The following is a 23,281-nucleotide window of genomic DNA, read 5'->3' as shown; positions in this document are numbered from 1 at the left end:
TGTGTGTGTGTGTGTGTGTGTGTGTGTGTGTGTGTGTGTGTGTGTGTGTGAGAGAGAGAGAGAGAGAGAGTATGTGTGAGTGTGAGGAACTATAATGGAAACAGTTGGAAATTTGACGAGAAGCATTAGGAAAGAAAGAGATTCTTGTAATGAGAGGTCCTGTGCGGGCTTACTTTAGCCCCAACACTGCGGAGAGAAAATATTTGAGCCTGGTTCAATATAATGTAGAAGCATAGACTAGAACAAGAGCAAATCATCCAGCCTTTAATGCCTGCTCTCGCCATTCCTTTCCCATTAATCTCATCTAAATATAGTTCATGTTCCCTAGCAAGTGCCAGCATGCTCTTGCCACCAAGATTTCAGACACTTCTAGATCTCATTAAAATGAATATGTACATTTTCATCTTCATAAGGTTGATGAAATTCTTTATTTTACAGAACTGTTGTATTGTACTGTGCACAGGAAAGCAGAACAATGTGGAAATTATTTACCAAGCCTCCATGTAATCCTGAAGTAGCACATACCATCTCTTTAAGAGATGACTAGGACCTCCATATCCATTCTAGATTGGGAAGGCCAAGGTTTCATGTTCAAAACTATGTGCACTGATGACCCCATCTGTGGCCACAGGAAAAAGGATTACACCCTCAGGTCATGCAGAATCTGTATCAGCACCGAAGTTACGTACAATAAGTAACTCATACCCTTAAGATAACTCAATCTTTACATGTTAAACAACAGAAGGGAAGAAAGTATAATGCTTACTTCTTGGTAAACTACATAGCATTTAACCCCTGCTCTGGTCATAAATGCAGATGCAGTTGCTTACATAGCAGAGATTAGAATCAAATGTGAACTCTTCTGATTATCTTCTATCTGTTGCCATCTGGGAACCCTTCCTATTACCAGATCTGCTGCATATTGCTTTCCAACACATCATCTGCCTACCCTTCTACTCTCCCTCTTGCTTTCAAACTAAAACTTGCAATGACACGTTTCCTACTTGGGAGGGCCATGTTGAACCTCTCTGGATCCGTCTGCTTTGGCATTGGTATTTTGCTGATTTGCCAGAAGAGATGAATTTACCTGAAAGATGGCAGCTTCCCTACATTCTTGGCAGGAGGAAAAATAATTAAAAAGCTCCAAAACTCTGCAGTCCAGTCTCAAGGGCTGCTAATTCTGTATCAATAATTTTGTTAAATAAGTGTAAAGCAGCCTTTCTTTCTTTCTTTCCAGCTGAGATGCATTATTGTTCATTCTATGTTCTTTGAAGATGCGCCGTAAAAGCCAGATGGCATTTATGTGCTGCAAACATGATGCTCCAAAAATGTACATATGATATTCTGAGTTAGGGGCAATGCTTTCTTTCCCTTCCCTTGTTAATAAGGACCAAAATCAAATGATGGAAAGAAATATGCACATCCTAGAATGTGTAAAGGGGAATATAGGGGGGGAAAAGACTAGGAAAATAGGGAGAGGCTAGGTTTGGCACTTAAAACCAAATTTGGAGGTGGTGGGGGAGACTTGATCCTGAAGTTAACTGAGGGGAGGTAACACAGTCATATCTATGCTTTGGAAAAATCACTGTGGCAGCTGAGTAGATGAGGTATTGGAGTGGAGAGACATGCAGCAGAGAGACCAGTTAGAGTGCCTGCTGCAGTAGTCCAGGTGAGAAGTGATGAGGGCCTGACCTAGGGTGATGAGTAGAGAGAAGATACATTCCCAACAGAGTGGAGATACTTTCACAACTTAAGAGATATTATGAAGGGTTATAGGGAGAGACTGAAGATTAAAACAACAGTGGGATGACAGTGGGAACAATCTGCTAGAGATATGGAAGGGGATGGAATCAAAGATTCATGCAGCAAAATTTGTCTTGGCAGTTAAAAGGGCCATTTCTTCATGAGAGATAAGAGTAAAGGAGGAACAGTGTGGGCAGATACGTGAGTGTTTTGAGAAAAGAAAGCTCTTGGCAAAAAGCCTCAACTTCTTTTTAGTGAAATATAAGACAAGTTCCTTAACTGAGAGGAGGGAATACCACAGGAGGTATTAGATACTAGAGCAGTGAAAAGGCTTATAATAGCCATTGCTATGAGGGGGATAGCGCATTGATTAGTGAAGTGTAGAATTGCTTTGCCTTCAATGAAGACCCAGTTGAGATTATATAACATAAATTCATAGTAGACCCAAGTAGTATGGTTTTGTGATTTTTCTCCATCTTTGTTCAGCTGCATGTTAATAGTAGCAAAGGAGAATGGTGGGAGTAATCCAGAGTTGGGATTTGACAAAAGTATGACTAACCACAGGACAAGGAGGCAACAGATTTGATTGTAGGGGTTGATATAGAATTGAACTACTTCACAATTGAGATAGGAAAGAGAGATGAACATTGTCAATGCAGAGGTGATGTCCTGGGGAAAACTGACAGGTGGAAGAAATGAAGGTCAAAGTGAAGACAAAAGACACGGTTAAGACATAGAGAAAAATGACAATAAAATATCATGATCAGGTGAAGGGATTTTGGAGTTCATTAACGTGAAAGTAGAACACTGTACCAATGGTGCTTTGAGGAAATAGACAAGAAATAGAAGCATATTGGGAAACAAACTATATTGCCATAAAACATGAAAACAAGTGCTATTCATAAAGTGGTATAGTACAGACTGAATAAGTAGCCAATGACAATGGACTAGAAAAGGAGTGGCATTTATTAGAAGTGACTTCCTAGAGCAGCTGAATTTTGAGCTGGGCCTAAGAGGTCATAGACATGATTTTATGAATACATAGGCAAGAGTTTCCAGGTGTGGGTAATTCACTCATTTCAGCAAGCATTTATTAAGTATATGCCATTTACCAGGCCCTCTCGTAACCACCAGGGATATACAAAGGGGTAAAAGGCAGCCTCTGCCTTCAAGGAGCTCACAATCTAATGGGACATTCCTATGTAGCACTGATGAATATAAAAACCAAAGTGGGAGTTAATAAGCTGAATGCAAAAAAAAAAAAAAAAGCTTAGAGAATAATGAGAGATTAAGTTAGTGAGGTAAGCCTCTCATGTGTCATCGTACCAGCTTTCATACTGATTTGTCTCACTAGGTCCCTGACCCTTCTTCCTTAGTCATCAGCGTTTTCTGACTTTCCTTCCCTATCATTTCTTTTCCCCTTTTGTCCTCTGCTCATACAATTTGTCTGCTTCAGGTCAATCCCCAGGATTGACTGTAAACAGCTGGAAACAAATTCATCATCTTCTTAGCATGAGGTAAAGAAGGGGACAAGAGAGTCCGTAAAGGAAGATTTAAAAGTGAAGGAACAGGCAAGTAATATTGGGTTTGGGAAAGTTAGACCTCCTGAAGTATGCAGAGCTGAGACATCACCCCTCTGCTGGGTAGCAAATTGAAGCTACGTTGGATCACTGATCCAAGGAGCAAAAGGATATAATAGGGTACCTTGACAAAGGGTGTTAGTGACTATATTAGACCATCTGACTGGGTTTTGGGAAACAAGTTCTGCTCCCCATTCTACCATTAAAATGTCCTCCTCAGTGCCTCAACTTTTCTTATTAAAGTACCATGCTATGGTTCCTAGAGTGCTGAAATTAGAATCAGGAATACCTGGGTTCAAATGGCTATTCTAACACTTCATTAATGGCAAATCTTAACCTTTCTGAAGTTACTCATCTATTGAATAGTGATGATAATATTTATAGGACCAACTTCACAGGGTTGTTACGTGAGGCTCAAATCAGGTAATATATTTAAGGCACCGTGCAAAACTTAAAACACTAGATAGAGTCAGCTATTAGAATTGTCATCTATAAGATCAGGGTAATACTGACCAACCATTATAAATTAGAGCTTCCAAAGAATAGAAAGGTCTAGCTGAATATAAACATCAAGTTGTAAATACATGGACTAGCCCTTCAACTTGCATATAATCTTTTTTTTTTTTGGAGATTGGGGTATGGAAATAAGTCTCAGTAATTGCTCAGCATATAAGTTAAATTCCTGTTTAAGTCACATCAGAATGCTGAAGGTTGTTTTGCAGAATTATAGGCTGCCAGGGTTGAATTTTTACTATCATCTCTTTATGTACTTTGGGTTACATGGATATTATACCTTGGTCAGCTCTTTATCACAGACATCTTGTATAGATGGTTGTGTGTGCCTAAAGAGCAATAATGAATACCTCCATCATGAAAATAGAAATTAGGATAGTGGGATCATATTCCTTTGTCTAACCCTGGATGGGTCTAGGACCTTTGTCAACTCAGTATACCTGTCTTTGTCCAGATCTGACCATCATTAAAAAATTATAAATAATAACTTGGTATTTGTAAAGCACCTTAAGGTTTGCAAAGCACTTTACCTGTGTTATCTTATTTGATCCTCACAACAACGCTGTAAGGTAGGTGCTGTTATTATTCCCATTTTACAGATGAGAAAATTCATCTGTAAATCTTTAGGTTCACAGGGAACTGTAAAAATTTTTTCATTGACAGCTAAGACATCTGCTTGGTATGTGTATAATATATATGTGTATGTATGTATATGTATATGTGTGTCTGTATAAATATATTCATATGTATTTTACATATGTATATATGTGGACTATATGGTTGTATATATGTATGCATGTGTATATGTGTGTGTGTGTGTGTCTGTATATGAAGCAATATACAGATTTATGTCAAAGCTCAGCAATCTTCAGAAATACTGAACTGTCTCTCTCCAACATTGTGATAAGATTAGGGGGGGAATTGGACAGGAGATGCTGCTAAACACTGACTCTCTCGAACCAGTAGGCAGGTAGGCAAGAATTGGCTGCTATTTTCCATAGAGTACAGTTCTAGTTACTCTTTAGTGTTTGGAAATGGAAGATCAGCCTGTGTTTACTGAGGTTACTAATCCTTAGTCTGTATTTTAATATTTCATGGAATTGTGCCTCACTTCTATTGTAGGCTTAAATATTGCCAAACAGACAAATAAGAATACTGTATACAGATAAACTAGCCAAAGGCTTATCTGAATCAATCAAACAGAAATTCGTAAATGAAGCAGCTGTGATTATAAAAGATTTCTAAATGAAAATGAGTGATTAATGGTTGGAGAGAGCCCTCTGTCATCTCCAGGTCTGACGGCATTTCATCACCTATGATCAGGCACTCTAATGGGCCAGCAAAGTCAAGTAAAAGAGTAGCAGTGGTTTGGTTGGAATGAGGCATGTAGCCATATTGCTGCTGTCATCCCTGAAGGCTGGATTAGTTACAGATATGAAGCCACGCCCAAGGAATTTCAATGCAGTCCTGTGCTAGAACTAGTTTCAAGAGTTGTATGGTCAATTACAGAGCCAAACCATGGCAGATCTACCTGGGAAGTAAGAGAGCCATTTGAGTTTTGGTCTAAAACAGACCATTTTACTCTACCCTCGTTCTCTATTCTGCAAATTGTATCAAAAGACTCCATCCCCTTTGTAATGGAACTTGTAGAAGAGTTCCTTCTAATTCAGAGATAATTGCATGACTGCAACAGGGGTCTCCACGTAATTATTTTTTTCCCTTGAGACATGGCAACCAACTCACACCAAGCCTTTAAGTGGCTGACTAAGGAACTGGACTATGCCTCGAGGCAACAAAGTTGCCAGGTAAGGCCAGGTAATATGACCACTTCATGTAAATAAAGTCCTATATTATTGGAAGTAGAGAGAGGCTTAATTTTTTTTTAAGTAATTGACTAGATAATGTATGGAATTGGTAGAGATCTAATTTTTTACTACTGGAAAATATTTGCTAAGTGGTTCAGATTATTAATTAATAATACCAAATGATTATTCTGTATGATTTCAATATCCTCTACATACTATCAGCTGGTAGTTTTAGCCCACTCCTTAAAGTCACCAACTTATTTGGTCTAATGAAGTCCAAATCAACAGCTAAAATTCATGTAGGCTTTGTTAGATAAAATTCCTCTTTATCCATTAAAATGCTGATAACTTAGTGACTTAAGGAAAGGCTATAGTGATGTTATCTAAACTGAGCAGAACCATTAGGTACCTTCAGAATTTCTCTGCTGCTTTTCCCTACTTTGTTTGCTACTTAAAGGAAATCCCTTTTAAAGAAAAGGGTATTTAGGAATATTACAATGTTTATGATGCTTCTGTTTAAATCTCTTTGAAGACTTTGTGTAGTCCAAGTCAGTATTAGGAAGCTTTCCCCAAGTAGTCTAGGGAAATAACTAACCCTAATTTTTCATCACGGACACCAGAATACATTTCAGTCTTCTCTTAACTCTAGGAGGTCTGAAAGAGCCTTCATATGAACTAAGTTACATAAACACATGTGCACGTCTCTTTTATGGCTCTGTGCCATCTCTGATTTTCTTCCTCTAGATTTACTCACCCCTCCTCAGGTTTCTTTTTAATTTGGTTTTTGCAGATGGGATGGGAAGAGTCCTTGCTCAAGATGTATATGCAAAAGACAACCTACCCCCCTTCCCAGCATCAGTAAAAGATGGCTATGCTGTCCGAGGTAAGGGTTTTGTCTTTCTTCATTAGTATTGGTCATGTGCTACGTATTTTTGAGGGATCTGGGCTAATTCCAGGCACCCAACTGTTATTGCATCTGCTTCTTCACTGTCTGTTAGAATAATTTTATTTACAGAGAAGTATATTCCCATGTGTATTTCCTGACACTAGGTCTAATGAGAATCTTTTACTGGAAGGCTCACTATTGCACAAAAACTCCTACTTGACAAATATTTAAAGAAGGGTCTTTGAATTCTGTACCTTCAGGTGTTAGTCTTGGTTTAGAACCACTCCCTAGAGGCCTGGGGATGTTTTCTTAGTGGAACCTCTAAAGACTCAAGACCAAGACGAGAGGAATCAATGCCAACAGTAGAGCAGTTGAGGTCAGATTTCAACTGAACCCCAGGCTACCAACAATTGGAATGATCTGTCCTCCTACTTTAATCACCAGTAAACTATTTACTGGGAAGAATGAAAGCTAAATTTCTGTCCATCCTTGGAACATGCCAAACTTCAGAGTTCTTGTAACTACAGATGGTGCTGTCAACACAAGCCGTGGAGCTACCACAGGCTGTGTAAATCCAGTACATAAATGCTATAGTAGTTCCTCCCAGTGGAAAGGCCAGTCTGAGACCCCAAAAATGGAAATGGTAACTGAATTGCTTAAGGACTGTCAAGATCTTTCCATTAGTTATAGATTCAATACTGATGGGGTTGAGAAAGTGTCTAGAAACATTTTTCAGGACATAGAGTCTATCTTCGTAGTTGGAGACGATAGAATCTTTTACTGCCTTTTACATGGGGCAATTAAAGTGATTTTCTTTTGTTCTTTGATTTGTTCTTTGATATATTTAAATATTTATTCATGTGTTACATCTCTGGTGTTTTGATGTGTTGGAAAAACATTTGCTCCGTCTCTCTCTCTGTGTAGTAGTGTCCTTGTTCAGAATTGTCAGACTTGTACTTTACATAACTCATTTTGTGTTAATCTTATATTGCAGTTCAACTTAGTATATATATGAAACCATACCTTCTTTCCTGAGGAGAAGGAAGCTCAGAGTTGATTCTCATTTGGCTCATTTCCTTCAACTGGCTGAACTAAGAACCAATATATTCAACAAAGTAGAATAGGCAGAGCAGAAACCCCAGACATGTAGCCCTGCCTTGATTCAACTGGTGCATTTTTAGCTTCCAAATTTCTCTGTCCTCTGATATTTATACAAAGAATATTGTCCAGAAAGGAAATTATTTTATTCTTCTGACAGCCTCATCAGCTCTTACTACTTTTTATTCCCTGCCTGGAGAGCTAGAATTCTGTTTGTAGCAGTGCCATTTGTGGTCTTACAAAATTATTGTAAAATGACAAAGGATTCTGACTTCAAGGGAAGGACAATAAGCTGAAGCAGATGAAACTCCAGAGGGATTAAATATTCAGTTTTTACCTCTCTGGCAATATAAATGAGGAAAAAATGAAAAAAAATTAATTACTTGAAGCAGAATTATTCTTAAAGAGAATGTTCTGTGTTTTTGCATGAGACAACCACAGCTTGGTAACATGAAACTGTATTGCTCAGAGCTTTTCTTGTTGCCAGAGAGAATGATTAGCCCGCATGAGTTATAAAAGCCTTTCTTGACTTGCATGAACTGATGCATAGTGAAGTGAACAGAACCAGGAGAACGTTGTACACAGTAGCAGCAATATCGTTCAATGAAGAACTATGAATGACTTAACTATTCTCAGCAATACAATGATCCAAGACAATCCCAAGGGACCAATTATAAAGCATAATATCTACCTCCAGAGAAAGAACTGATGTTGATTGAATACAGATTGAAGCATGCTATTTTTCACTTTCTTTCATTTTTTTTTCTTTTATTCAAATCTTCTTGTACAAAATGTCTAATAACTGCACATGTATAACCTATATCTGATTGCTTACCATGTCAGGGAAGGGCTAGGGGAGGGAGACAGGGACAGAATTTGGAACTTAAAACTTTAAACAGAAATGTTTTTTAAATTTTTTTTAAATTAAGAAGGAAAAAAAGCCTTTCTTGCTACTGTGAGATCCATCTAAAAAAGTTTTATGTGAATTACCTTGCAATAGCTTATAGTAACTTTTATTTAAAAACTATTTTAGAAAGAAAAGTATCAAATAAAGCAATATAATATATAAAGTTCAAGAGGATATCTACTGTGTAGCTGTCTGATATTTATTATTTGTGAAAGGTTGGCAGCGCTCTGAGCCACATAAAGAGGAGATGTAGTCTTGACCTTAGGAGCTCACAACCTAATTTGGATCAACAACTCAGCTATAAAGATAGCAATTATAGAAATGATTGAAATTTGAAGCACTAGGTTCTTAGGTATGTCTGCTAAGTCAATATATGATGACATTATGACTTAAACAGACAAAAGTCAAAAATGAGAGCCTCAAGCCACCAATGAAAAGCTTAACACATCACTATCTTGGGTTTTTCAAAAACTCCACCCAGGGAACAAATTATCTGATAACAAATTATCAGATAACAACAAATAACAAATTGTACAAATAATGTTACTATATTTTACAAGATTGGGAAATCATAGTGATTTTCTCTTCTTTGTAATTAAATTAATTCCTTAGTCTCTTTCTGCATTCCACCATCTCCATCAATCAATGTTCCAGTGAGAACCAGCCGAGGCAGTTGTTGACAGTACCCTAACAGTGCCTGTCTGCCCATTCTTAATCTTGTAGATTAGAGGTGTCAGATTTGCTGCTTGCAAAACTCCCAAGTGTAGCCCAAACCATATTATTAAAATGTAATTGGAAAATGTTTAACAAAATGAATACAAATACAACACAACATAGATAATGTTATTTTGTGGTTTTCTAAGTCAGTATGCTGCTTACAAGAACCAATTTCTATTTTAGTTTAACACCACTATTCTAGACAGTTTATTGTTCCCAGTATATACAGTATTACATCTCCCATCTCCATGCCTTTGCACAGGTTATACTCCATGTTTGGAATGCACTCTGTCCTCTCCTTCACCTCACAGAATCCTTAGCTTCTTTCAGAGCACAGCTCAAGTGCTACCTCCAACTGGAAGCCTTTCCTGACCCCTCCCTCTCCCCATTTGCTCTCTGTCCTCAATGAAAATAGTTTCTATATATTTTAACTTGTTGTTTTCTCCTAATAGAATGTAAATTTCTTGAGAGAAGGGACTGCTTTGTTTATATTTTTATCTCCCCAGAGCCTAGCACAGTACTTGGCAAACATAAGCTAACTAATGTTTATTCAAGGTATGTTGAATGAATGAATGGGTGAAGAACATTGAACTGTTTTAAGAGCCTTAAAGAGAGGTTGTTGTGTTACCAGAAAGTAATAGTAAAGCATGCTTTTCTGTCAATTCCTGTAAGAAATGGAAAATAGTATCACTTGGAATGTAGATTTAAGGCTTCAATATGTTTTTGCAGAAATCAAAAGTCACCAAAAAATCATGTCAAGAACCAGGGTTCTTAAAATAAAGATGTAAGCAAAAAACACAAATATTTTCTGAACACCCAGAAAAGGAGGCAACTTCTGAGTCCAGCATTAAACATTTGTGAATTGCTTACATAATGTGTTTGTTGTTAGATTTAATTTTGATTGCTTTTTATTGCTTCCTGCAAATTAAATTCAGTGGTTATAAAGTAGAAGAGAAACTCATTACTAGATATGTGAAAATTAGCTATGTGCTTCAGAAGACAAACAAAATGAAATAATAAGCCACTACCATGTTAAGAGTTTTTGTAAAAATCGACTCCATAAAGGGTTCATTCCTTGCTTTCAAGGACATGCAAAGTGGTGAAAGCAGTCTTTAAAAAATTCAATGTATTTTATGACAGTGAAGGATACAGTGCTGACTACTTGAAACAGTCTTCTAAATTAAAAATAGCAGTGTAACACAGTATAAAGAGTAATGGAGTGGGAATCAGGAGGCTTTGGTTTTAGGGACTCTCCCGCTAATCAGCTATTTTAGATATTAAGTATAGAAGTAAACCTCCACAGCAGTCTTACTCAGTGCTTCATTGTGGTATGGAGGTTACACTGGGTTGTTGAAGGCTTTGCCAATTCAGGTCTCAGCAGATCTTAACTAGCTGGAAATGATTCAAGTACAGGCTCAGGAATGATTTGTATGTAACAAGGACAAATCTGGCATGGCTAACAAGTTCAGAGGGACTCACGTGCCACCATCTCAGTGACAAGAAGATAAATTGTTTAGCTGCATCAGCTCTCAAAGACCAGTTACTCAATTGTGAAGGGGTTCCCACATCCAACAAAATTCAAGAATCTTAACATTTTAAAGTATAGATAATATGTTTTTTAACTTCCCTGAGTACTTTGCCGTCTCATTTAACTTTCCCAACAACTCCGTGAAGGTAGAGAAGACTGGGGCACACAAAGTTTTAGTGACATTCCCAAGACTGGATAGCTATGTAACAAAAGAGCCATAATAACTAAAACCTAGGTCCCCTTGCTCTCACACCATTATTTTTTCTATTAGGTCAATCTGCTATTTTTAAAACAGAAGACAATGTTTGAGGAAACCATTATTGCATCTTTCTCTGGCATAAATTACATCATTTTTTTAAAAAGATCCTTTGTACCACTATATATAATCCATGCATATGTATGTGTAGTTATACACAGTAAGAGTATGTTGAGGGAAAAATTGGGGAATTGGGAAAATTGGGAAAAATATATATTGCTGTTTTGGAACTGGAGGACGAGGATCCAAATCCTTTCCCTATAATCTACTGCCTTGTGTCCTTGGGCAAGACACTGACTTGTTCCAGACCTCAGTTTCCTCATCTATAAAAAGAAAGGTGTTAGATGGGAGATTAATTCTTAGATTATCTCTAAGGTTATTTCTTACTCTAAAGCCTAAGATCTTATTATTGTCCTCCTTTATGCTATGTACTACTAACATTTCATTCAGTGGCTTTGCTAGGAGACATACCAATTGAAAGCAGAAGAGTGGAATTTACAGAAAGGAAGGGACAGAGTTCATTCACCAACAAACCACCAATAGTATCATCAATGAGAAAGCCTATTCAAGTGATATTTCAAGTGGTATGTTGCAAACAACCAAATCAAAAGTTGTACAAATTGTTGCCTAATTTGCAGACCCTGGAATAATCTTATACTCAAAGTCTCTTTAGAAAGACTCCAGTGAACCAATATTTAATAGCACCTTGGACCTATCTCCCATTCTTTGGACTTCATTATTGCTATAGGTCAAGACTGATCATTGTTCTGTTCCATTCTATAGCTGCTGATGGCCCAGGAGACCGTTTCATCATTGGGGAATCCCAGGCTGGTGAACAGGTGAGACTCATATGTAGGATATGATGTAATTTGATTTAAACTAAATTTATTGGGCATCTGCTAAATGCAAGGCACAATGTTAGATACTCTGGGAAAGATACAAAATAAATGTCACAAAATCTTTGCATTCAAGGAATTTATAATTTAGTAGTGGAGATAAGACATATAAGATACCCCCAAAAATTTTACAAGGCATAAGTGTTTTATTGGAGAAGTATTGTGAATCAATTAAGGAGGAAGAATTCACTTCTGACTTTATAGATGAAGGAAGACTTCATAGAGAAAGTGGTGTTTGATCTAAGCCTCAAATGATGGGTAGGATTTTTGTAGGCAAAGGTGGAAAGGAAGGACATGTTAGGAGGAGGAGATATAGCATAATTAGGAAAGCACATGGCTTATTTGGGGAATATCAAATAGCCCAATTTGGCTAGAGCATAAGAGTACATAAAAAGGAATAATGGAAGATCTGACTAGGACCAGAGCATGAAAGACTTAACAATGTCAGGCTATGGAGTTTAGAATTTATTCTATAGGCAATGGGGAGCAGTTTTTCATCATAGGAGTGACAAGATCACAACTGTGCTTTAGGGAAATTATTCCGGCAGCAGTGTCTAAGATGGCTTTAAGAAAGAAAAAAGAGGGGCAGAGCCAAGATGGTGGAGTAAAAGCAGTAACTTGCTTGAGCTCTCCCCCAAAGCAATCCGAATACCTGTAAAAAATGACTCTAAACAAATTCTAGAGCAGCAGAACCCACAAAAAGACAGAGTGAAACAAATTCCCAGCCCAAAATAATCTGGATGGTTGATGGGAAAGGTCTGTGGCACCAGACTGAGAAAGGAGCGCAGTGCAGCTTGAGCTGTGCAGGGAGACAGGGCCCAAGAGCAAACCCAGAGCAGGCCTCAGGATACTGAATCACAGGAAACTGTGATGATTTCCAGACTTCTCAACCCACAAACACCAAAAACAACTTAGAAGGTTAATGGGAGAGGTCTGTTGGACCTGGGTGAGAAAGGAATTTGGTCCAACCCTGGCCCTAGCACAACCCTGGGGTGGCAGCCACAGCGGCAGCAGTTGCTTCCAGAGCTGTCAGCCCACAGACGTTGGGGGCATTGAGTGGCTGATCAGAGGGGGACTGCAGGAATCTCTTTGCTGGCACTGAGGCAAGATTTACACCCTTCACACTGGAAACAGGGACTTACCTTAACAAAGAGTTAAAAAGTCAGGTAATTGACTGGGAACATGAACAAACAGCAGAAAAAAACTGAGACCATAGAATCGTACTTTGGTAACAAAGAGGATCAAAACATACAGAAGAAAACAACAAAATCAAAGCTCCCACATCCAAAGCCTCCAGGAAAAATATGAATTGGTCTCAGGCCATGGAAGAGCTCCGAAAGGATGTTGAAAAACAAGTAAGAGAAGTAGAGGAAAAATTGGGAAGAGAAATTAGAGTGATTCAAGAAAATCATGAAAAACAAATCAGTAGCTTGCTAAAGGAGACCCAAAAGTACTGAAGAAAATAACACTTTAAAAATAGATTAACCCAAGTGGCAAAAAAGGTCCAAGAAGCCAATGAGGAGAAAAATGCTTTAAAAAGCAGAATTGGCCAAAGGGAAAAGGAGGTCCAAAAGCTCACTGAAGAAATTAATTCCTTAAAAATTAGAATGGAGCAAATGGAAGCTAATGACTCTATGAGAAATCAAGAAATTATAAAATAAAACCAAAAGAATGAAAAAATAGAAGACAATGTGAAATATCTCATTGGAAAAACAACAGACCTGGAAAATAGATGCAGGAGAGATCATTTAAAAATTATTGGACTACCTGAAAGCCATGATCAAAAAAAGAGCCTGGACATCATCTTTCCAGAAATTATCAAGGAAAATTGCCCTGGTATTCTAGAACCAGAGAGTAAAATAGAAATTGAAAGAATCCACTGATTACCTCCTGAAAGAGATCCCTAAAGGAAAACTCCTAGGAATACTGTAGCCAAACTCCAGAGTTCCCAGGTCAAGGAGAAAATATTGCAAGCAGCCAGAAATAAACAATTCAAGTATTGTGGAAACACAATCAGGAAAACGCAAGATTTGGCAGCTTCTACATGAAGGTATCAGAGGGCTTGGAATATGATATTCCAGAAGTCAGAGGAGCTAAGATTACAATCAAGAATCACCTACTCAGCAAAACTGAGTATAATCCTTCAGGAGAAAAAATGGATATTCAGTGAAATAGAAGACTTTCAAGCATTCTTGATGAAAAGACCAGAGCTGAATGGAAAATTTGACTTTCAAATACAAGACTCAAGGGAAGCATAAAAAGGTAAACAGGAAAGAGAAATCATAAAGGACTTTTTAAAGTTGAACTGTTTACATTCCTGCATGGAAAGATGATATTTGTAACTCATGAGACCTTTTCTCAGTATTAGAGAGATATGTAAGAATATATATATAATATATATATAATAATCTAATTAGATTCAGCCTCCTTCCTGGGAATCTCCAAATATTTCCCTTGTGCTTCCTTCACCATTTGGTGCTCTGATGGATTTCAAAATTTTGAGCTTGGGTGACTGGAAGGATGGTGATGAAACAGAGATGGAAAGTCAAGAATAGCCCATCTGAGAAAAAGATGTTCTTTTTTCCTAGCTCCTTAATCTTTTGATAATTTGGTATGGGACTAAATCTGTAAATTAATTTAGATAGTAGCCAGACATTTTTGACCATGGCAAGTATGTGGATTTCTTTTGCTTTACAATGCATATTTCTTACAAAGATGGTGTTTTTCCCTTTTCTGCAGGGGTTTAGCAGGAGGGAGTGGTGGAGAAGAGGAGAATTAGCAATAGGATTGCTTCTCCCCAAAAAAGAAAAGAATAAAAGGACATTGAAGCATTTTTTCAAAATGTACAGAAGAGAGCAGAAGGGAATTCAGAAGACAGACGAACAGGACAGCTTTAAGAGCAACATGTTGAATTTATTATATACTTTTTTTAAAACCCTATTAGATATTTGAAGTTTTAGATATATCCTCATTTCCTATTCTACTTTGTATATGGAAATATTCATTTTGGGGTATCTTCATTAAATTCAGAACAAAAAAACTTTTTAAAAGAAGCCTAGAAAAATGCTAAAATATGTGACTGTGAGGTCTAAGTTGGGTAAGGAAGAAAGCAAAACCTTCTTATAGTCATAATTGAATATTCTCGGGTCCTAGAAGACTTTCATTTGACTTCATTGACTATTTCTGAATTCCCTGTATCAATGATATGGAAAGCTTAGAGAGCATATCATAAAGATGATTAAAAGGTTCAAAAAAGTATCCTCTGAGGACACATAAAGGAAATTGTAATTTTTTTAGTCAGTAAACAACTAGAGCATACTCATCTTTCTGAAATGGTGTGGTAGGTGCTCCATTGGTTGCTACCTTTTGGTCCCTTCTACCTTCATAATTACGTGTTTTGTTGTTTGTTTGTTTTTTGGTAAGTAACCAGTGGTCATTCCTGTTTATTTGCTAGTGTTTTGAAGAAAAATGTAATTATTAGTTTGAAGGTGCCAGTTCATAAATCTTGTTCTCTTAGACTTTTTCTCCAGAGTGTATTGTAACCAAGAAAATTTGAAAAAGCATATTTTCTATCGTAGTAAAGACAGAAAGAAGGTTAAGAGTAGGTCTCTAACCTTTATATGTACTGTCTGAATAGAATTTTCCCATTAGGGTGCAGGTACTTAGCCATCCCAAAGTAACCTCAGAACAGTTACATGGTGATTTTCTCAGTTATCAACTAGGAATAATAAAAATAAACTCCCTAGGTTATGTATTGATTAAATTGAAAACAAACCCAAAGGACATTTCTCTTCCTTTCCTGCAGGGCTTCATCCCTGGATCCTTAGCTATCACTACCACATACTTTTTTAAAAAAAATTTTATTTTATTCTGAACTTAAGAATAAAACAATCATTTACGTAACATAGTAGAATAAAAAAAAGATGATTGTACATTAAACTTCAAATCTAATGTGTATAACTTGCCATTCTTTTAAGTATATAATAAAATTAGTATGTAACATTCTTTTTTTCCCCCTTTTTTCTTCCCTCCCTCCTCCCCCCACCCCAGAGATGGCTACCATTAGACACAAATTATACATACATACATACATATAGACACATACACACACACACACGTGTAAACCCATTCTATACATGATTCTGTTTATCAGTTCTTTTTTATTAATTTATTTATTTTTGGTTTTCAACATTAATTTCCAAAAGATTTTGAGTTCCAACTTTTCTCCCCATCTTTCCCCTCCCCCCACCCCAAGACAGCATGCATTCTGAATATCCCTTCCCCCAATCTGCCCTCCCTTCTTCTCTTATCCCCCTCCCCTTCTGTTTTTCTATAGGGCAGGATAGATTTCTGTACCCCATTGCCTGTATATCTTGTTTCCCAGTTGCATGTAAAAATAATTTTAACATTCTTTTTTAAAACTTTGAGTTCTAAATTCTTTCCCTTTCTTCCCTCCCCACCCACCAAGGCAAGCAATTCAATATAGGTTATACATGTGTTGTCACACAAAACACTTCCATAATAGTCATGTTGTGAAAGACTAACTGTATTTCCCTCGATCCTATTCCGCCCCTGTTTATTCTATTCTCTTCTTTGACCCTGTCCCATCTCAAAAGTGGTTGCTTCTGATTATCCCCTCCCCTAATTTGCCCTCCGTTCTATCTTTCCCCCCTCTCTTATTCCCTTCCCCCCTATTTTCCTATAGGGGAAGATAGATTTCCATACCCAATTGAGTGTATGTGTTATTCTCTGCTTAAGCCTAATCTGATGAGAGTAAGATTCACTCATTCCTTCTCACCTTCCTCCTCTTCCCCTCTACTGTAAAAGCTTTTTCTTGCTGCTTTTATGTGAGATAATTTACCCTACTCTGCCTCTCTCTTTCTCCTTCTCCCAGTACAATCCTCTCTCTCAACCCTTAATTTTATTTTTTAGATATCATCCCTTCATATTCAACTCACTCTGTGCCCTCTGTCTATATGTGTGTGTATATATATGTGTGTGTGTGTATATATATATATATATATATATATGTATATCTACTGCACTCCTCTCTCAGCCCAGTACAACATTGTTTTACTCAATCTTTTTGTGGGTTCTGCTGCTCTAGAATTTGTTTAGAGCCAATTTTGACAGGTATTTGGAGGGATTTGGGGGAGAGAGCTCAAGCAAGTCACTGCTTCTACTCCACCATCTTGGCGCTGCCCCACTACCACATACTTTTGCAAGCATTTTTATCCAGATGAGGGATAGCAGCAAGAATAACTCAAATTTTTCCTTGTATTTACTAGCAACATCAAGTGTATATGTGAGGATAGGAAGGAGAGAAAGCAAAAATTTCAGAACAGTGGAAGGTTAAAGTAACAAGGGAATCTAGAATCACAAGAGCATAGTTAAAATGTGTGACCGTAGGGTGAATAAGTGAGGATGTGAGGGTTGATGAGCAAGGTTCCCAGAGAAGAGCTGTGGTGATCTATAAACCCCCATCTCATTATCCCAGCATCAGCAGGGGAGACATTGTCTAGGACTCTGAAACTGTCATCTAGAAGACCATATCATCAAATCCTTAGCTGCCACTGTAGTGGGGGACAAGATTTTATCTTAGACAGAGTCCTAAAATTAAGTGCAGTCAGTCTGGTTTGCTGGTGCAGGCATTTTTTCTGAGAATTGAAACAGCTTTGTTTTTGCTTTGCTGTTTTTCTGCTAGCAGTTTGCCATATAACTTTATGTAAGTGATGTGGCCTCTTAGTGTCTCAGTTTCTATTAGTTAAGTCCTTTGTATGAATTCATTTCCATGATGAAACAGCCAACTTTCAGTTACCCAGGGTATGGTTATCTCATCTTCTTCTTCCTATCACTCATTTCAGTCCTAGGTAAGACCAAGGCTAGAGAAATAAGAGTACAGACAGAGATAGTGAAATCAAATCAGACAAAAGGGATTCTTTTTAGCAACTTCCACAAAAGTAATGTAGCTAAAATGATAACTCCCCTGCCCTTCCACCACCCACTTTTTTGTTGTTTCTAAATTTCCTTTATCAACATAGGATTTTTTAAACAATCTTAAGACATTTTTTGGGTGGAGCACATGGCTCACTTTTTTTAAATATATAAACTCAAGTGAGTTCAGATAGTAGAATTACTGAGAGGAAGATTTTTTTAAATGGTTCCATAATCTGGCATAACATTGAGTAAGTGTGGTCCCATAATCTGTAAATCACTCAGCCTTTCTCAAGTGCCCCATAATCATATGGCATTTTCATTAAATAAATACAGTTGTTGGAATTTCAGTCCAAAACCTCCTTTAAAGGAACATCAAAACTTAAAATGCCTGCATTACATTTGCATACCTAAATAATATCAATAAATACATAAGGGCAGAGAATGCCAAACATTCCCAGAGGCATGCATTCAAGTATTATTCACATGATTAAACAGATCCATGATGTTATTGATTTGAACATTACAGTGATGTAGAACAGAACTCATCTGTGCCTTCCCATCCTGTCTATGTGCTTAGGTATTTCTAGAGTGCAGTATTTCTAGTTGCTTGTTAAACCCTAATTAGGCATATGCTCTCTGTAGCATTGGGTAATTACTGGGAAGTGGTCTAGATGACCTCTTGAGGCTTTTATTAGCCAGTCAATTAATTAATCAACGAGTGTTTATTCAGTACCTAGTGTGCACCAAGCACTGTTAGTGCTGGAGATACAAAGTCAAGTAAGTGAAACAATCCCTGCTCAAAAGGAGCTTACATTCTGAGAAGATAATGAGGACACATATAAGTATATGCAGAATAAATGAATAAATACAAAGTAAAAGGTCGTTTGAGAAGAAGGACATTTGAGGGGATCAGGAAAGGCTTCATGTAGATAGTGTTGCTTGAGCTGCATCTTGAAGGAAGAGAGAGATTATATAAAACAGAGGTGAGGAGGGAGTATAAACAAGCCAGTACAAATGCACAGATATGAAAGATTTATTATTATTGTGTGAGAAACAGAGAGAAGGCCAGTTTGGATGGACAGCAGAGTGGGAGGAGAAGTTATGTACAGTGATGCTGGAAAGATAGACTGAAGCAAGGTTGTGAAGGACTTTAAAAACTAAACATAGTAGTTATATATTTTATTTTCAAGAGAATAGAAAGCCACTGGGAATGACACAGTCAGACTTGTGCTTAAGGAAAATCACATTGACCACAGTGTAGATGTGGACTGCAGTAGAAAAAGATTTGTGAAGGAAGACCAATGAAGAGACTATTGCAGTTATTTAAATGGATGGTGATGAGGGTCTGAATCAATTTGGTAGCCATGTAAGTATTGAGAAAAGGTCAAATTTAAGAAATATTGTAGAGGTAAGTAAATGGCAAGATTTGGCAACTAACCGAATATGTGGGCTGAGGAAGAGTAAAGAGTTGAGGATGATACCAAAGTTATTTACTTGGGAAACTGGAAGAATGGTATCTTTGGCAGAAAAAAGGAAGTCTGAAGAGGCAGGGTTTAGGGGGAAAGATAGTGATTTCTGTTGCAGACATGTTTTTTTGAGATTTCTACAGGACATCGTTTTGAAATGATGATGCAGGACTAAAGCAGAGGAGAGAAACTGTGACTGGAGATACAGATATGGAAGTCATTAGCGTAAAGATTATAATTAACCTCATGTTGTTGGTGGTTGGATGTTTGTTCCTAGCCTCTGTGTAAGATTTTCAGGATTTATAAGACAGATATTTTATGTGTTATTGGTGGAGTTTGTTTTTTCTTTTCGTTTGTTTTGTTGTTTTTTTTTTTTACCTAGCCCTGTTCCAGAATTTTCTTTGGTCTGTGATTTTTGACAGTTCTTTGTGAGGATCACTCCAAGGTGCTACAAGAGCTTAAATTACTGAAGAATGACATAATTATATGTTTTAGCTAGACTAAGACAAGAATGTGGACTGATATTCAGAATAATTTTCCACAGGGTCTGAAATAAAGAAGCTTTTCTGATTAGCCATAGAAGAAAATTCAATTAATCAGAACAATCCATTCCCAAAGCACTCCAATTAAACACATGCTTATTATAGTACAAAGATATGTTTTTATAAGTATAATTAATTAAAAATACATTGTATAACATGTTTTACCTCCCAGAGAACTCAAAATAATTTATATATGTTGAGTCTTCTTAGTATATAATAATAACAATAATAATAACTAGCATTTATATAGCATCTACTATGTACTAGTCATAAAGCTAAGTGCTTTACAAATATTACCTCACAAAAATCTTGAGAGGAAATAGGTGCTATTATTATCCCCACTTACATATGAAGAAACTGAGGCAGATAGAGGTTAAGCCCAGGGTCACACTGCTAGTAGGTGTCTACAGCCATATTTGAACTCAGTTCTCCTTGACTTCAGGTCCAGTGCTCTATCCACTGCACTACTTAGCTGCCACTAATATGTGAGCTGCTAACTATCTGAAAAATAATATAAAAAATTAATAATTCATATGTTTATTCCTTTACGATTTATAAAACACTAGAACAGCACTGTGAGATAGGTGGTAAAAGTAACACTGTCCCCATTTTTTAAATTAAATAAACTGAGACTGAGAAATCAGGTGTGTTGCCCAATGTCACTCAGCTAATAAACATCAGAGTCTAAATTCAAACCCAAGTCTTCTAATTTCAAGTCTAAAAATTGTTCCACTGTACCATGCTCACTTTTGTATTGCACAGTAAATGTCTTCTTTCCGTCTATTTCTTTTTCTAGCCCACTCAGACAGTGATGCCAGGACAAGTCATGCGGGTTACAACAGGTGCTCCAATCCCCTGTGGTGCTGATGCAGTAGTACAAGTAGAAGATACTGAACTCATCAGGGAATCCGATGATGTGTGTAACCCCCAGATCTTTTTTTTTCATTGTTCTATTGAATAGTTCTGTAAGTCTAATCCTTTTTTAAAAAACAAAACAAAACTCTGCAAGTCTGACCTGGGTCTTTCATTGTACTGGAACTTTGCTGTATTGAATATACCTCAACCAAATTACCCTTAAAATGGGAAACCTTTTGTGTTGATTTCTGTTAAAATTATATATATTCTAACAGAAATTGACCTATATTTGGCCCCAGAAATTTCAGGTGCAAATAAGGAATGACAATCCATCCTAAGGGACCAGTGACTGTGATATTAAAGGTATGTGTTGCTTTTAGGTGGGAATTATTTCATAATGTAGCTGACCTGTGAACAAAGAATACGGAAGTGATGAATTTAAACTCCAAGAAAAAAAAACTTTAGTAAAACATTGAATGCTTCTGTACCTAAGACAGTCAAAATGACTGGCCAGTTCAAAATGACCTTTTTAGAGCTGCTTTTCATATGATTCAATGAAAATGTCAATAAGTTTACTTTCAGCCTCTCCTATAATACTTAAATCTAAGGTCTCTTATGACCCGAATAAGCTTTCTTCTCAGTGAAGCCAGATGGAGTGTTTGAGGTAGAATATGAACAGTACTGAGAGTGGAATGGCTTCAACATTTCTGGAGCTTTATCTTACTTTTGTTGCAAAGTGCTTTGAAATATCTTCTATAAAAGGAACAAAGGAATTTATATTAAAAGGAAATGCATTTGCTCCAGTGCTTAATCTGTCATATAGATTCAGCTGTATTGAAGCACCACTTTCTTTGGTCTAAGGAGGGGTTTTTGGTTTGAGTTTTTAATCACTTAATCACTTGCAAGTCTTACAAAACTCACCAGTGGGATACAAATCATGTTGTCTGCATATTAAAACTCTCCAAACATATTTATTGACATCAAGAAAACCAGCAAAACATTGAGATCCAGAACACCCGTGCATGCAAGTTTTGTTGGACAACAACTAGCTCCAATGTCATCATATTTACAGTCCATAAATGTAGAATTGATTGTCACCTTTTCTTCATACGAATTGACCAGATGACAAATAAAAGCCTTTCACTTAAAGTATTCCCACAAAATCTTGGCTTATCGATAATTTCATGATTCATGACAATGGAAGGGAAATATCTTCTTCATTCCCTATGTAAGCATAGGGACAACAATAATGTTTTCATTAAATGACTTTGGCCCTGAGAATGGTACCTGAAAGTAAATTTCTTTGAATTGGGTTGATCCATAAAAGGAGGAGGCTGTGAAAGAGGAAAAACTATGTAATTTTTTCCTTGCCTTTTAGCTTCTCAAGGTTTCAGGAACCTCAAATGCTAATGTTTTTTAATTTAGCAAATGGTTTTTCATTTCCATATATTTCTATCCTGAGTCTGTCCAATGAGGGAAGCAAGTAAAACCTTTTGAATGGACTTGGAAATTAATCTGTTTTGTTAGATTGACCTGCGTGCAGTCACATAACATGTTCTTGTTCCAGGGCACTGAAGAACTGGAGGTACGGATTCTAGTGCAAGCTCGCCCAGGCCAGGATATTAGGTAAGTAGGTAACCTTCTTCAAAATATGAGAATATATAGCCAACTTACAAACACACACATACATGTACATGTAGTCATTGTCAGGAGAGCATGAATAGTATTATTATACAACTAATATAAATAGCTACTAGTTTAAGCTAGTTCTTTCAAAAAAATTTAATTTTTTACAAAATTTACTGACAAGCTGCAGTAAGTACCACTCTAGATTTGATTTCTTCATTTTTCTTGTGCCCATTCTTTAGTGCAAATGCAAGGACAAAAGGAAGTATGAGGAGAAAGAAAGGTTATGGACCATCATGTTCCATAAACTGTGCAATCAACCTCTAGCTCTGGATAACCAAGGACTGGCTATTTCAGGGGATGGAGTTTGCTTAATTGAAAGCAGTAATGTGGTAACAGTGGGCTGCCCTTTCAAAATGCTACTGATACAAGATCAAAGTGTTTTATCTACCTACTTCCCAAATTCTCTCCTGTCTTTACCCATTTCTTCACTTCATTGATATCCTTCACTAATGTTGAAGAATACTTTGAAGAGGAAGGCATGTGGTTTAAAGATTTCTTGTAGGCAGGTTAGAATTGCACTGAACCTGTGTATTCTGACATGACCACCCACTGCTCTCTGCCCATGCCACTGCCACTGTCCCTTGAAAACCAAAGCACACATCCTCCAGAGGACTTGCCAGATAGGGTTAAGGCATTGTCTATGCCCATTGAATGGAGAGGATCAAACTACCCCATGTGAGACTCAGACTCCAAACTAACTTGGCTAACATAGTTCTCTAACCAGCTGAATTTATCAGCCACATTAAACATCCCAAATACTGAAGATTACAGATTAGTTACCTTCATACATTCACATATCCACTCTGTGCGTGTATGTGTGTGTGTGTGTGTGTGTGTGTGTGTGTGTGTGTGTGTGTGTGTGT

General features: G+C 37.1%; 1 protein-coding gene across 2 annotated transcripts in view; it reads left to right on the top strand.

Moving 5' to 3' along the window:
* GPHN (gephyrin) overlaps positions 1 to 23,281 on the top strand; it is a 757,059-nt gene that overhangs the window by 648,332 nt on the left and 85,446 nt on the right. For both annotated transcript variants that reach the window (XM_027843732.1, XM_027843731.1), the window contains 4 exons: positions 6,432 to 6,524; positions 11,817 to 11,872; positions 20,671 to 20,790; positions 22,297 to 22,355. In XM_027843732.1, the coding sequence (XP_027699533.1) occupies positions 6,432 to 6,524; positions 11,817 to 11,872; positions 20,671 to 20,790; positions 22,297 to 22,355 (328 nt within the window). The remainder of the gene's footprint in view (positions 1 to 6,431; positions 6,525 to 11,816; positions 11,873 to 20,670; positions 20,791 to 22,296; positions 22,356 to 23,281) is intronic.

The sequence above is a fragment of the Vombatus ursinus genome, unplaced genomic scaffold (genome assembly GCF_900497805.2).
Source record: "Vombatus ursinus unplaced genomic scaffold, bare-nosed wombat genome assembly UNPS02014926.1, whole genome shotgun sequence".
In the NCBI taxonomy this organism is placed as follows: domain Eukaryota; kingdom Metazoa; phylum Chordata; class Mammalia; order Diprotodontia; family Vombatidae; genus Vombatus; species Vombatus ursinus.
Note: the sequence above shows the minus strand (reverse complement) of the source record. Positions and strands in the feature narration are given on the sequence as shown.